Source organism: Artemia sp. Qi Xiang Cuo, chromosome 18 (genome assembly GCF_049724085.1).
Source record: "Artemia sp. Qi Xiang Cuo chromosome 18, ASM4972408v1, whole genome shotgun sequence".
Classification (NCBI taxonomy): Eukaryota; Metazoa; Arthropoda; class Branchiopoda; order Anostraca; family Artemiidae; genus Artemia; species Artemia sp. Qi Xiang Cuo.
This window is the reverse complement of record NC_142811.1, coordinates 51,506,829-51,523,752: the sequence shown is the minus strand read 5'-3', so window position 1 is coordinate 51,523,752 and position 16,924 is coordinate 51,506,829. Positions and strand designations below refer to the sequence as shown.

At 35.0% G+C, this 16,924-nt stretch overlaps 1 protein-coding gene across 1 annotated transcript in view; it reads right to left on the bottom strand.

The window, feature by feature from the left end:
* LOC148941623 (uncharacterized) overlaps positions 1 to 16,924 on the bottom strand; it is a 171,070-nt gene that overhangs the window by 62,999 nt on the left and 91,147 nt on the right. Inside the window, exon 4 of the mRNA XM_089104362.1 lies at positions 9,913 to 10,062. Coding sequence (XP_088960488.1) covers positions 9,913 to 10,062 — 150 coding nt within the window. The remainder of the gene's footprint in view (positions 1 to 9,912; positions 10,063 to 16,924) is intronic.

Here is a 16,924-nt window from a genome sequence, read left to right as displayed (position 1 = left end):
ACGAATTGGGGCCTTACTACTAAACCAATACTATATGTAAACACTAGACAAAGTTTATAACTTGCAGCCCTTCCCCCGGGAACTGTGGGGGATTAAGTCATCCTCAAAGACATATTACTTAGATTTTCGAGTATGCTGAACAAAATGGCTATCTCAAAATTTTGATTGGGTGACTTCGGGGAAAAAATGAGTGTGAGAGGGGGCCAAGCTGCCCTCCAGTTTTTTTGGTCACTTAAAAAGGGCACTAGAACTTTTAATTTCCGTTCGAATGAGCACTCTCACGATATTCTAACACTACTGGATCAATACGATCACCCTTGGGGAAATTAAAAAAAAAAAAAAAAAAAAAAAAAAACACCAAAAAAACACACATCCGTGATCTTTCTTCTGGCAAAAAAATACAAAATTCCACATTTTTGCAGATAGGAGCTTAAAACTTCTATAGTAGGGTTCTCTGATACGCTGAATCTGAAGGTGTGATTTGAATTAAAGGTCTATGACTTTTAGGGGTTGTTTACCCCTTTTTTCGAAAATAAGTCAAATTTTCTCAGGCGTGTAACTCTTGATGGGTAAGACTAAATTTTATGTAACTTATATATTTGATATCAGCATACAAATCTGATTCTTTTTATATATCCTTTACTATCAAAATGCCGTTTTTTAGAGTTTCGGTTACTATTGAGCCGGGTCACTCCTTACTTACAGTCCGTTACCACGAACTGTTTGATAACTGTTTTCTTTTCCTACACCAAATTTATCCAGGCTATGATACCATCTATCCCTATTTCTACCGACCAGGGCGTTAAATTTCCAAATCATCAATATGGTACTAGTAACACAAGTATGATTCAACAATCAAGGAAACCATCGACTCGGTCTGGTTTCTCGCCGTTTCTGACACTAGCTTCCGTTAACATGGGAAAGACTACCAGGTGAGATTCTAGACCAGACGGTTAGACTCGATTTCCGTAGGTTGCTAAGGGGTCATTGTGTTGGTTGTTATGATTTTGATTAATGCGTTTTTTTTCTTTTTTTTTTTTTTACCTCAAGTAGTGCCAAAAAGTATGAGGATTGGTAGTGAATATTAATGGTACCCGTCGGAGAATTAAGTGAGCAAGAAGTCTCTCGTCTTTTTTTTTTTTTTTTTTTTTTGTTTAAAAGATGCGAGGATGTTAAGTTGAAAGGAGATAGTGCCTGACAAGCCTGGATAAACAGGCTTCTGGAAGTTTGTAAATATTTATGTAAATAAAGTGATTTCTCTTAAAAAAAAAATATAAAAAAATAAAACGCCATATTTCTACCACCGAAGGTAGCATGGCTACAAAGCAGGTTTATATCTTTACAATTGGCAAACAAGTTCAACAATATAAAAGCAGGAAACCCTTAAAAACTTAAAAGCAGGAACGTCATTAAAAGCAAAGTATATTCGAATAAATAAAGAGACATAACTGCTTTATAAAGGCTTCAATATTGTAGCCTCTAGGTTCAGAAGGACAAGAGTCTATGGTGTAATTTATCTTTTCTCATCGGCTAACATATACACGGGTCTGACCCTTAGAGTTCTCATTACAAAACTTTTGTTGTAAATCAGAATTCTTTTATTTAGAAATAAATTTATAATAAAAACAACTTCAACACACTCTACCCCTAAGGCTCCCCGGCCAAGAAGGAACAAAAAAAGAAATCCAATCCCTCACCTGACAGGTCCCCAAAATCAGAATTTAGACAAGGAAGAAGCGCCTGGTTTCAAATCGCTAGAAACAATAAAACTTCATAAATTATTCTCTAACAAACATACAAACCTAATTGGGAGATACTTACTCTAGCAGAATCCGTAAAAAAAACATCTAACTAGAAATTCATTCGAAGGTACCGGAGGGGTAGATTGGCACAAACTCTGGGAGGGTGTTTTTGTTCATATTACAAGCTATCAGAGGGTTAAAGTCAGACTGCAGTGATCGAATATCAGGAATCCGTTAGTTGTTGGAAGTGCAGGGATGATAAGAGAACTGATCGGAAATAGAAGAGATATTATAACACAGGTCAGCAGGAATTTGGTAATGCAACTGCAGGAAAGTGAAAGAAGCATAAGGCAGACAGCACAAAGATTTCAAATCAAGCAAGAGTTCTAATTAAGAGCGGTTATTTTCCTGCGTAATGATCCTTCTTTTATCACAAAGTTCTGACAGCTTCTTTAGTGACGAGGGAAAAGTTGACACCCAGACAACAGGATTTTTCAAAACATTAGACTGAACTAGGCTGTAGAAAAGGATTCGAATTATTGAGCCTGAAAGCATCTTTAGTTTATTAACCCCTAAACGCAAGATTTTTTTCCCGATGGGAAAAAAATCTGAAATCTTGTTGGGTTAATGATACATGGCTAAAATACAAGGGGTAAAATTTTCTAGCTGAACCTCTGATGGCAAGCCTGATTTTTGCGGTGTTCTCATTCGAGGACAGTGTGCTTCACTTGATCAAAATTGACTATATTTTAGGTAAAAAGCGTACAAAAGGCAAGTGCTGAATAAGCATACAACTAATCACTTAGCGTGAAATTCACCAAAACAATTCCGCCCATTGACATTACGCAGAGGGATTTTGCGTTTCAAACACATTGTGCGAGTCTTCATAACAAATAGTGAGTTCTTGCAACGATTCTGCTTGTCGGTCTTTCCTGGCGAATGAGCCCTCTTGTCAGAACGAGCGCTCCGTCCGGTGCGAACACTATTCTTCGTCCTTTTCTTAGACGCCTCGCCAAGACCTTCGTCTGTTTCGTCATAATCCAAGTCAAATGAAGTCCTTGACCTGCTTCGCTTCTTGCCTGGAACAGCAGCGTGGGTGAGAGCCTGTGCAACGTCAAGACGAAAGGAAAGTAGGTCAAGACGGCTTTTGTTGCTGATTTTCAGTTAATCACAGTCACTCTTGTATTCTAGCCATGAGTTACAAACAGCAAGGTCTACCATGTGGAAAATCATTCTGAGGGTCTACTTTTTTGATCTGATGAATGTTCTGTAACAAGACAAAAGCTGGTCTATTTTGTCAACTCCACCCATACTTCTGTTATAATCATTGACAATCTGTGGTCGTGTGATTTCTATCTTTTTCTTTGCAGCCTTTGACCATCTGTTTACTTTGCTGACCTCACCTCCACCCACATATGTCGAAGCTAGCTGCATGCTGCTTTTATCCAGCCAGCGTACCAAGACAAATTCATCTTGACCCCCAACTACTTCAGAAAAGCTGCCCCTTCCTGTTATCTTTAGGTCTTTCTTAGTTTTGAATGGCACACTTTGGATCCCATCTGCCTGGATAGTATCAATGTAAAGTACTCCTTTTTCTTTCAACTCTAAAAGTCGTTCGATTGAAGCAAGGAAATTGTCATATTACACTTTTGTGTATGGCGAGGGATTGATTACACTCACCAGCTGGAGGACTATACCAGCTCCGAGACCATATTTTCTAAAGTCTTCCAAGATTTGTGTTTTCTTCCCTTTGTAAACTTCAAAATTTAACTTGGCACCGCCCGAAGTATATAAGAGAAAGACCTTGATGCCTTATGCACAAACTTTACCTCTTTTATATTATTTTATTTCAAGTTTGCCTGTATACGGTACCAACTGCTTATCCACTGATAGGTTTTCTGTTTATGGTAGTTGACACACTCGTGTCAAGACCGTATCAATTGCTGGTCGAACTTTCCATAAACGGTCGTTCGGATTCCTATCATTCAAGTTGTCAACAACATGGAGTGAGGTCCGTAGACGCTGGAACCTATTTATATTCACGACAACAGCAATCAGGGGTATCCTAGTGGCTGGGGACCCAAACATCCTATATCTCGGGAACTTGAAGACACCCATTGCAACATGCATGCCAACGAGTCTCTTGATCTGTTCTTGAGTGGTACCAATGCTCAATCCATTTTTCTGTATGGAGTACAAGTTTGTGTAGTTAGCAAACCCCTCATAAAATTCTTCAGGAAAGTACTTATCAAAGTAAACAATGGGGTCAAGGTCTTCGTCAATATCAGAGGCTAAGGCTGTTGTACGAGGGTTCCACTTGCCATTGTTGGTAACGAAAGTTTCTTTTCTGTTTTTTTACCCGTCTCTGCAGCGGGCTGGCGTGTCTTAACATCTAAGACATCAAAATCTTGGGTGTCTTCTTTTTCGGGAGTATGACACTGTCAGTAGGCACGTATGCTTCCTCCTCCTCACCATGAGATAGGTCCTCCCTTTTAGACTGCTCACTACCAATCTCGTCAAAGATATTCCGGATTTGACCTTTATTTTGGATGCGCCTACTTCTTCTAGAGGGTCTTAAAAAAAGGAACAACTAAACAAGGAAGAGAAAAAGCAATAATCACCAGCTGGTATCACACTAATCACACTCAGTATTGTATTATCTGCTACCCATTGTCCTAAGCTGGGGACACTATAAATAGGACTCCAGAGGTCCCTCAAAAATTGTTTGACATCTACATTCTGCATTTTTTTTAACGACATGAAGAGATGTTCTTCAGCCGAATATATAACCCACAGATCTTTCCTTGTTGCTTTGTTTCTTTCTAGTGAAAACATCAACTTATGCACACTTTCCTCAAATGAGAACACTCAACTTTTATACCAGCACTGCCTAACCAAAAAAAGTCGCAGCCATTCGAAAAAGTTTTCTCTAAAAGTTCTGTCAAACATTCAATTATTCATGCTAAAAAATACAAATGCCTCAGATTCATACTTACCGAGTTATAAAATTTCAACTCTTACCTGGTTCAGGACCTTTTCTTCTATCTGACATGATAAATCCAAGAAAAATCTGCAATATTCTGTCTATGCCTGGACTAAAGCGAAAAAAATATGGCATGCAGGACTAACTTGTGCAAAACTAAAAGATATCACCCCGAAAGCGTTACGAGCTACCTTGCGGTACAAGTTAAATCGAGAGGTTGACGTACTCAGGTGAGGACACTATGCGTAAAGGGGTTAAATGGTAAAAATCTGCATCAAGCAAGATACCAAGGAACCAGCCACAGTCATGCCTATTTCCTCTTTATGTACTTCATTAAAGTCAGGGCAAGCTATGAGACTCTGAAGAAAATGAGACGAGAAGACTTTCAAACATTTAAAGCATGGAAATTTACAAAAAAAAAACCTGGATAACGCTTTCAAAGAGGGCTGTCATCTTTACACAAACATGAAACTCAGTTCTACTGGCTGTGATAACAGCACTGTTATCGCCAAAAGTGACAAGTGTCAAACAGTTCGTGGTAACGAACTGTAAGTAAGGAGCGACCCGGCTCAATGGTAACCGAAACTCTAAAAAACGGGATTTTGATACCAATAGATACATCAAAAGAATCAGATTTTAATTCTGATTTCAAATATATAAGTTTCATTAAGTTTAATCTTACCCATCAAAAGCTAAGTGCCTGAGAAAATTTGGCTGATTTTCGAAAAAAGGGGGAAAGACCCCCTAAAAGTTATAGAACCTTAATGAAGATCAAATCATCATATTCAGTGTATCAGAGAACCATACTGTAGAGGTTTCAAGCTCCTATCTACAAAAATGTGGAATTTTCCATTTTTTGCCAGAAGAAAGATCACGGATGCGTGTTTATTTGTTTGTTTGTTTGTTTTTTTTTTTTTTTTCCCAGGGGTGATCGTATCGAACCAGTGGTCCTAAAATATCGTGGGAGGACTCGTTGGAACGGAAATTAAAAGTTCTAGTGCCCTTTTTAAGTGACCAGAACAATTGGAGGGCAACTAGGCCCCCTCCCACGCTCATTTTTACCCAAAGTCACCCCATCAAATTTTTGAGATAGCCATTTTGTTCAGCATGGTTGAAAATATGATAAAAATGTCTTTTAGGATGACTTGATCCCCCAAAGTCACCTGGGGGAGGTCTTAAATTTATTAAATTTAATAAATTTTAAAAGTGATTTTTTTTTTTTTTTTTTTTGCAATAATTTTTCTTATTTTTTTGGGGGGTGGAGGGGGGGTAAGGAGCGGGGCGGGGGCTATAGGGAAGGATCTTTCCATGAAGGAAGTTTTCATGGGGGAAGGGACATTGCTATGAAGGGGGCGCCGGATTTCCCAGCATTATTAAAGAAAAAGATCAGGAATTAAATAAAAAAAACAAGTTTTTCAACTGATCAACTGATTGTGATTAAGAGGTCATTTTTAAAGAACTGGAAAAAAAATTCGAACTATAGTTTAAAGATCAGGGTATTGACTAGGGGGCGAACCCCCTAATATACGTGTTAAAAATTTATGAATATAGAAGTTCGTTACGTAAGTTAATTCTAAGTTACGTATATTTATTACTAATAAAAACGTTCGTAAATAAAATTAAACAAGTTTCGAGAAAGCCATTTAACCAAATATAATATGTAAATTTTGTTTTAATTATTCATGTACGGTGAGCCAAAATCAAAACCTGCATTAATTTAAAAACGTTCAAAAACTAAATAAAAAAAACAAGTTTCTTTAACTTAAAGTGAGGAGCGACATTAAAACTTAAAACGAACAGAAATTATACCGTATATGAAAGGGGCTTTCCCCTCCTCAACGCCTCGATCTTTACGCTAAAGTTTGACTCTTTCTCACAACTCTGTTTTTTAAAACAATAAAATAATTTAACGTAAAGAGCAAGGTGTTGAGGAGCAGACAGCCACATTCATATATGGAATCCGTTCTGTTCGTGTTATGGTTTAACGTCGTTCCTTACTTTCAGTTAAAAAAACTTTTTTTTCAATTTAATATCTGGGAAAGACGAGTTCTTGTTGCAGGTAGATCCTGGCTGACATATATGAGAGCAAGAGTTGAACTTTCAACCGCATAAACAAGGTAATAAACACAGATTAAAAAGAGCATCAAACCAGTGACAGATCCTTCCAGGGTACCAAACTGTATTTCGGAAGAGTCACAAAAAGGAGATCAGCCGAGATGAATTTGCCAGAAAAATATGAAATAAACTACCTCGTATACTAATTTGTGAATGTTTCAGAAGAAAAATCTTGCGCTAATGAATCGAATGATTTCTGTACTATAAGGAAAAGAGCAAGCAGGTATCGTAGAAAACAATATATATATATATATATATATATATATATATATATATATATATATATATATATATATATATATATATATATATATATATATATATATATATATATATATATATATATATATATATATATATATATATATATATATATAAATATATATATATATATATATATATATATATATATATATATATATATATATATATATATATATATATACAGAAAACAATCTTCCTAAACCAAATAACCGGTAAAGCATTTAGAACAATGAGCTGAGATAAGAGAAAAATTTTGTGTTCAGATTAGTCTAAATACATATAATTTCGGCCACTTATCCGTCCTATTTTTTTTTTTTTTTTAATAGCCCATAATCAAATACATTTGATTTTAAAAAAAAGGAAAAAAAAAGAAGAAATATACCATGACTGTCAAAAGTCATGAAGTTCACAAGGTCCTGAAAAGCCAGAAAAATTACCCAAAGGAACATCTTCACGTTTAGGAAACAAAAGAAGGTTTGGAATTCCAAAGACCTTCTGATTATGTTTTGATAAATCATCTTTAACAAATATAAATAAATTTGACATAAAAAAATTTCAACAGTAAACCTTACTAAACGAATTCAACAAAATTTCGCTTTAATATACGTTAGTTATGCGAATTGCGATCTGCGATCTATGCGATCTTCAACTTTAGCTGCCCTTTAGCTGCTTTCCCTAAAAAACATCCAATCAAAATTTTCGATATAACCATTTAACCCAAAATGATAGAACGTTCCTACCAATATTCCTCTGCGTGTGATATACCCCACCAGAATCTAGGGGCCCAGGGCTATAAGTTATACAAGTTCTCCGATGTTTACCTATTGGGTTTGTAATTTTTGAAAGGGAGGCGTGTGTTGTAAAAGAACGAGGCTATGGGCATGTAGGTCAAAGTTTTGAGAAATAAAGAAATACTATGTGAATAAAAATTGACAAAAGGGCGTAAAAGCAATATTTCAGCAATAACGTATTAAATTGAAACTTTCAGGGATACATCTACGTACATATACTGCTACTATTAATGAACTGAATATAAAGAGTTTAGGTTCATCAATATCGTAAGGAGGACGTCTTCGCAATTTCCAAGGTGATGTTAATGGTATTGCGGATAAATGCAGCAATGTTCTAACATCAATGGTTTATGATATTGAGGTGAAACTATAAGGCCTGTAACAACTACAACAGCATCTACAACTGAGCTAAACTAAAAAAAAGTTGATTTAGGTTTTCAGAATGGCATAGATGCAATATCTTATGAACAGAATAGAGTATTAAGTTGAAACTTTCAGGAAAAATCGAGGGATATGTGAAACTAAATCAAAAGATAGTATGTGAAATAAGATTACCAAAAAGGCTTAAATGTAATATTCCAGGAAAAACTGGCGATATTACGTTAAAACTTTCATAGTACGTTTTTAATAATGTTGAAGTAAGTCAAAAGATACTATGCCCTTCTAAGTTCGTCAAATATTTGTATGTAATTCCACTGTAAATGCCATAATTTATACTCGGAAATAATCTTTAATTTTTTTCCTAAAATTTCCAAAAATTCTAAAGGATTTTGGGATTGCTATCTTGGAAACTAGAAGAACTATGAGACTAAAACTTCCAGCAATAAACGTAAAACTTATAATACGTCCAGTGACAATGTTTTGAACCCCTACTAACGTATACTAAATTCCCTGGTTCGTTCAAGTTAGGTAGAATTTGATATATCATACTAATCTTAGCATAGGCTAATGACAATTTTGTGTCTCAAATAGTAAGCCGAATGGAGGTATTTGACTTTTATACATCATCCCTGTTTTAATCCCAGTTAAGGTGGATTTTGGTATCTTAGAAATTAAAAGGGTTAGGACAATGAACATCCCAGGAATGGAATTCGAACTTCAATGATCACCTAGCAAATTGATGAAGGTGCAATGAGATGAAGATAGCTAGTATTCGCTAATGGTTGGGACATAGCTCTTAGATTACTAATACCTTAAGCTTCTTATGATTACTAGTACATTAAGCTTGTTAGGATCTGTTGTACTTAAATATTGTCGTTTGGTTTCACATATAAATACAACTCTTTCAATAAATGTATATCTCAGTGAACAGTTAAAAATTTAAGCTATGTATTAACACGTTAATTACCAAAATTCCTCGAGATTCAACGCTTCAAATTATTTATCAATTGACTTACCTAAAGGAAGTTTTTTAGAAAGACCAGTTAGACTATCCTATTTTGTTGCATTTACCAATTTAGTTGACAATTGAAAAATTACATTAATTTAATTTTTATCTCCTGATTCATAAAACATCGCTTTTCTTACTTAACATCGACATGTTCTCACTATTCTATATCTGTTCAATAGAAAAGAGTTGTACTCAATTTTGACAATGTGACTCAATCTACGCGCGTAAAACGGGCGGTACAAGTGTTTTGTTCTCTTTTCAGTGAAAAAAAAATACAATTTTTTGCATTTTTTACTCCACAATTCAGAGTGGTAATTAAGGAGATAATTTATAATATCAAAACTATCTGAATAGTTTAATAAAAACTAAAATAATAATCGTACAAAATTACCGTTTTCAAGAGTGACTAGACTTAAGACAGAGCGAGGAAAGGAAAAAAAGCTTTAATTTTGATTCCCTTGGTTCCCTAATCATACACTGCTCTGCCACGAAAATGTCCAACATGATATCCTTGCGATGTACATTTAGAGTCGACGTAAAAAAAACTTTACTATTTTCCATTACGTTTTTTAGGTAAGTCAGATGAGTTTTTGACTTAATAATAAGAAAAAATGTCAGAAAACTCACTTCCATTCTCGGGAATATTTGATTGAAACTCAGAAGGTTTGAAATTACGAGTAAGCTGTTCAGATACGTCAGCAGGGACCACCAAAGAAACGTCTTCGTGTTTGTATGATAAAATATCCTCATTAAAATCTGGGAATGTCTCTTCAACTTCTAAAGATAATTGAAAATGAATAAATATTAACACTCTCAAAAAAGCGACCCTTCTCGTATAACAGATTATGAAGAACAAAAAAAAATCATTATATGGTGCTTCAAAAATGAGAAAAGAAAACTCAATAAAAAAAAAATAAAAAAAAAAACAAACATTTAGACATTAAATTAGATCTAATGTAATTTTAAATTAGACACGTAATTTCCTAGTGTAACATGTCAGAAAAACATCTAAAAACACGTTCTTGTTTCTCAATACTACCAAAACTAGTAGTGAAATTCAGCCAGATTTCTCAGTCTTTTCTAGATGAATTAATTAAAAAAAAAAACTTTCCGACAAACAAGTTTTTCAAAGAAAAGTAAAGGCCATTTAAAAATGAAAAAGACCTTTTAAAATTCAAACTCAAAACGACCAGAAATTACTATTATAGAATACATGAAACCCAGAACGAACAGAGATTAAATAAAAAATCAGAGCAAAAACATACAACAGGTAATAATATAAATGAATAAATAGATCTTAAAGTGAATAATGCTTAGATTGAATATGAAAATCAAGCTTAAGACGAACCAAATATATACCTATTGAAGCAAAAATGAAACTTAAAACGAAAGGAAATTAAATAAACAATCAATACAAACAAATATACAATAGATATTAATGTACATTAATAAATAAGTCTTAAAACAAGTGAAACTTAAATTGACTATGCAAATCATGCTTGAAACGAACAAAAATTACCACAAACAAGAGTTTGGATATGACCTCCTTCTCTCACTGTAAAAGTCTAAAACCTACTGCGTCATTGGAGCTTTACTGAAAACCAACTTTATGACAAATATTTTCTTTTGTACTTAATATTGAAAATAAACATTAAAATTCTAGTAACATTTTGAATTGATGAGCTTTCAGCAACTAATATCATTATACATCAAATATTCAGTTCAATTCATTAGCTCTTTTTAAAGTTGTTAAAGACGAATATAGTTTTCCTACAAACAAGTGTTTGGATACTGCCTCCTTTCCTAACTGTAAATGAAAACCAAAAGCCTACTGCGTCATTGGCGCTTAACTGAAAACGGATTATATTACAGATATTTTCTTTTCCAGTTCTTACAGCACTGAAAATAAAAATACAATTACAGTGAAAAAAATTCTTGAACTGATGGTTCTTTCGACAATAAATATCATTATACATCAAATATTCAATTTTATGTTGTTTATGACTGTTCAAGGCGCATATAGTTTTCAGTAAAGCGCCAATGACGCAGTAGGTTTTAGACTTTTACAGTGAGAGAAGGAAAAAACGAACATTTCTGTTCGTTTTAAGTTTGATTTGTACTTCAATAGGAAAACATTTTTTTCGACTTAAGCTTTATTTTCATATTCAATCCAAGCATTACTCGAATCAAGATCTATTTATTCATTTATATTATTACTTGTTGTATGTTTGCTACGATTGTTTATTTAATTTCTGTTCGTTTTGGGTTTCATTTATTCTTTAATAATAATTTCTCGTCGTTTTAAATTCTAGTTTAAAAAGGTATTTTTATATGCTTAGCTTAATTTTGAAATTGCCTTTACTTTAATTTTAAAAAATAATTTTTCGGAAATTTTTTTTTAAATCAATTTTTTTTCGTTTTGATTTAAAAAAATTTAAAGTTTATAAAAATTCATTATTTCAAAATCAAACTTGAAAAAAAATAAAATATTCATCAAAGTATCAAAACTGATATCAAAGTAACAATATCAAAGTGAAAAATTGGGTTTGTGTCAACCTCAGAGTTTTTATTATCTGATATTTCAACTATTTTTAACAAAATTGCTGTCTCAAAATATTTATCGGATGGGTTTGGGGAAAAGGGGCGAGGGGGACTAGATTAAGCTTCGGTCTCTTTTGACTCTTTAAAAGTGAACTAGAACTTTCTATTTTCAATCAATTGAGCCCTCAGCGAAGTTTATACGAGTATCCCTTCTATAATAACCATATATATCCCCAGAGTATAACTTACAACGTCTGTACCTAGGCCCTGGGGGGTTGTGTCGACCCTGGAGTTTTAGTGTCTGATGGTTGAACTATTTTTAACAAAACGGTCACCTGAAATTTTTATCGGATGGGTTTATCCATCCAATACACCCAAAGGCGTGGAGAACGGGAGGGGCTAGTTGCCCTTCGATCTTTTTTCACTCTGAGAAAATGAACTACAACTTTTAATTTCCATTCAAATGAACCATCTCTGAAGTTTATACGAACCTACCTTCCATAAGAACCATATATGCCCCCAAAGCAATACTTACAACGCCTGCTCCGGCCCTGGGGGGGGGGGGGGTTGACACCGGTGTTTTTCTTATCTGACCTTTGAACTATTTTTAACGAAATGACTATACGTGAAGGAGTTTTTGTTATATGATCTTTGAAATATTTTTAACAAAATGGTCACCTCAAATTTTTATCAGATGTATTTGGAGAAAAGGGGCTTGGGAGGGGGTCAGTTGCCCTCTGAACACTTTTGACTTTTAAAAAGGGCACTAGAACTCTCGATTTCCAATCGAATGAGCCCCCTTCAAAGTTTATACGACGACCCCTTCTAAATGAAGTACCTCTGGGAAAAAATTAATGGAGTGTGTCGGGAGGCTAGCTGCCCTCCAATCACTTTTGACTCTTAAAAAGTGAATCAAAACTTTCAATTTCAAATTAAATGAGCCCTCTAGGAAGTTTATACGAGCATCCCTTCCATAACAACAATATATCCCCCAGGGCATAACTTACAACGCCTACCCCCGGGCCCTGGGTGGCTGTGTTGACACCGGAGTTTTTTGTTATCAGAATATTGAACTATTTTTAACAAAATGTCTATCTCAAAATTTTTATCTGATGCATTTAGGGCGTGGAGGAGGGGGGGGAGTCTAGTTACCCTCCGATCTCTTTTGACTCTTAAATAGTGAGCGAAAACTTTCAATTTCCAATCAAATGAGCCCTCTCCGAAGTTTATACGAGCATCCCTTCCATAAGAACTATATATATCCCTAGAGCATTACTCATAACAACTGCCTCCGGGCCCTGGCGGGTTCTGTCGACACAGGAATTTTTCTTATCTGACCTTTGAACTATTTTTAATGAAATGGCTATTATAAAAAAAAATTCGGATGGTCTTGGGGAAAAAAGGATGTGTGGGAGAGGGGCTAGTTGCCCTCGGATATCTTTTGACTCTTACAAAGTGAACTAGAACTTTCAATTTCCAATCAAATGAGCCCCCTCTGAAGTTTATATGAGCATCCCTTTCATAAGAACCATATACGCCAACAGAAAAACACTTACAATGTCTATCCCCCGGGCTCTGGGGGGAGTTTTTGTCATCAATATATTTTCCATCTGGAAATCAACTACGCTGAACAAAATGGCTATCTCAAAATTTTGATTGGAAATGTTTGGGGGAATGATGGACATGGGGGGGGGGGGGCGAGTTGCCCTCCAATCACTTCGACTATTAAAAAGGGCACTAGGCCTTTGAATTTCCAATTGAATGAGCCTTTTTTGAAGTTTCTACGACAACAGATTCTATAAGAACCTTATATGCCCCCAGGGCATAACTTAAAACCCTTGCCCTGAGGGTTGTGGGGGAGTGTCCTCCTCAAAAACATATTTTCTATTTGGAAATTAAGTACGCTGAACAAAATGGCTATCTCAAATTTTTGATTGGATGTGTTTGGGGGATTCATGGGCGTGGGGGGAGGGGGGGGGGACTAGTTGCCCTCCAGTAACTTTCGACTATTATAAAGGGCACTAGAACTCTCAATTTCCAATCGAATGAGCCCACTTTGAAGTTTCTACGACGACCCCTTCCATATGAAGTGCCTCTGAGAAATAAAAATAATAATAGTAAATAATAATAAAACATTGGAGCCATATGGCCTTTACGGCTGTATTTTTATTGGATGCATTTGGGAAAAAAGGGTTTGGGGGGGGGGGAGCTGGTTACCCTCCAATATCTTTTGACGATTAAAAAGTGAACTAGAACTTTCAATTTCCAATCAAATGAGCCCTCTCTGAAGTTTATACGAGCATTCCTTCCAGGGCATAACTTATAGCCCTTGCCCCCGAAGACTGTGGGGGGAGTGTCCTGCTCAAACATATAATTTCCAGAACTTTCAACTACGTTGAACAAAATGGCTATATCAAAATTATGATTGGATGTGTTTGGGAAAATGGTGGGCGTGGAAGGGGTGTCAGTTGCCTTGGAATAATTTTCGACTATTAAAAAGGTAACTAGCCATTTAACTTTCTAATCGAATGAGCCCTTTCTGAAGTTTCTACGACAATATTGTCTATACAAAACCTTATATGCCCCCAGGGCAAAACTTATAACCCTTGCCCTGAGGGCTGTGGGGAAGTTATCATCATCAAAGACCTAATTTCCAGAACTTAAAACTACGTTTAATAAAATGGCTATCTCAAAATTTTGACTGGATGTGTTTGGGGAGAAGGTGGGCGTGAGAGGGGGGTTAGTTGCCCTCCAATAGGTTTCAACTATTAAAAAGGGCACTAGCCATTTCAATTTCCTATCGAATGAGCCTTTTTTGAAATTTCTACGACAACGCCTTCTCCAAAAATCTTATATGCCCCCAGGGCATAACTTAAAACCCTTGCCCTGAGGGTTGTGGGGGAGTGTCCTCCTCAAAAACATATTTTCTATCTGGAAATCAACTACGTTGAAAAAAATGGTTATCTCAAAATTTTGATTGGATGTGTGAATAAAATGATGGGCGTGGAGGGGGGGGCTAGTAGTAGTAAGGCAATGCACAGTCCAGCCAGTGATTGCGTAATATGCCTTACCACGGGCCTGGCATCTATATATTTGAACCCTACGCCTGAGGCATAGATATGTGTGTAGGTTTTAAACGAATTGGGGTTACCAGGGTCATTAGCAAAGAGGTATCATTTCTATAGTAATTTGAAAAATCATATGGAATTTGCTTGATGGTATATACTTTGCGTACGTGCCCGTACCAAACAGGTTTTTCTGTTAGGTAAACAGGTCGACGCAGAGACGAGTCATTTAATACCGGTCCTATTAAGGACAAGTTTTTCTGACGTGGATTTCTAGTTCGTGATATACAAGTTTTTTTTTTTTTTATGTTAAATCCGTGGTCATTCATTAATAGAACGAGTAATGTTCTTGAAAAGGGTAATTACTTCTTTAGTTTACGAGATTTGCGAATTTTTTGCGAAAAGGTATTAGCGTAAGGGTATTGCGATGGTTAAGAATGTCTCACGGGTAATTAAAGAATGGGGTGCTTACATCAGATACTTAATAGATTTGGCGCTTACAAGTGACATTGCTAGAGTCAAATATATTTGGTGTTGGTGATATTATGACCCTCCAAGTCCCCTGGGGACAGGGCTGCACAGTGTATCGGTATCGGAAGTATTATTTTTGGGCGTATTGGTATCGCAGGTATCTATACAGATTTTTAGTAGCTCGTATAAAAGATATTACTCATATCTACGTTCTTCCTATAAATTCAACCATCAGCAACTTCAAAACGGCACTAAAAACGGCACTTTTGTTGCAATGTCTCAAGTGGAAAAGCTGGGGCTAGTGGACTACCAGCAATTTTAGAATCACGTTTAATGGGTCATTCGAAAAGCTAATGCTCGTATCAACGTGATCTTTATCATTTCTACCATCACTTAAAACAATACTTTTGATGTCACTTCTTAAGTAGATTAAATAAAAAAAAAAGCACATAACCTCATCTAAATTAACCTTAAAAAAATGAAACCATCTTTTTTTTTTATCATGAACTGTTTAGCGTATACGTAATAATTCTCTTCGTTTTAAGTTTTTTAATTTTGCTCCTTACTTTCAGTTTTTCGAACTAAGAACGAAAATCCTTTTGTGGGAATAACTTATGTTTTTGCAAGGAAGGTCATTTTTTGTAATGAGACCCAGTCATTTTTGTAATGAGACTCAGAAAGCGTTTTGATTTGTATTTTTTCAGTAAAGTGCAAATTTTTAAGTGACCATTAAGATTGGGCCATGGGGGGAGTCTTGTTTTCTGCCATTTTAGCACCGAACTACGACTTTACCCCGAAGAGGACGAATTTGCAATCAATTTCAAATTCTGAGAAACTAATTGACTTAAAATTATTAATAACTATATTTTAGGCTTCCCAATTGCAAAAATAAGTAATGTCTATTTTGTTTATCTTTAAGTGAATCTCAACTATAATGTGGGGGAGGGGGGTTTCATTTATTTATCGATGCGGATTTGTGACACTTTCACGATTGGTAGATTATTTGATGTTATTTTTTGCTAAATTGTAAGTAATAAATTCTTTCTTGAAGTCACCTCTGGGATAAACAATACAGAAATTTTCATTAAAGAAATTATGAAAAAATTGTAAGTAAGTAGCAAATTCTTTCTTGAATTAATCTGCTGGATAAACAAAGACATTTCGTTCAAGAAATTATGACAAAATTCTAAGTATGTAACAAACTCTTTATTGTTTGTTACTGTGATCACAACTATATTTGATTTTATTTTTTCTAATTTTTTTTTTAATGGATTTATTTAATTTTATTTTAAAAAATTTTTTTGGGTAAAAAGTGTTTTTTTTTTTTTTTTTAGAAAAAAGAAAGAAAATACTTTTTTGGGAATAAATTATTTTTTTTCAAGGAAGGTAATTTTTTGTAATGAGACCCAGTCATTTTTGTAATGAGACTCAGAAAGCGTTTTGATATGTATTTTTTCAGTAAAGTGCAAATTTTTAAGTGACCATTAAGATTGAGCCATGGGGAAAGTCTTGTTTTCTGTCATTTTAGCACCGAACTACGACTTTACCCCGAAGAGGACGAA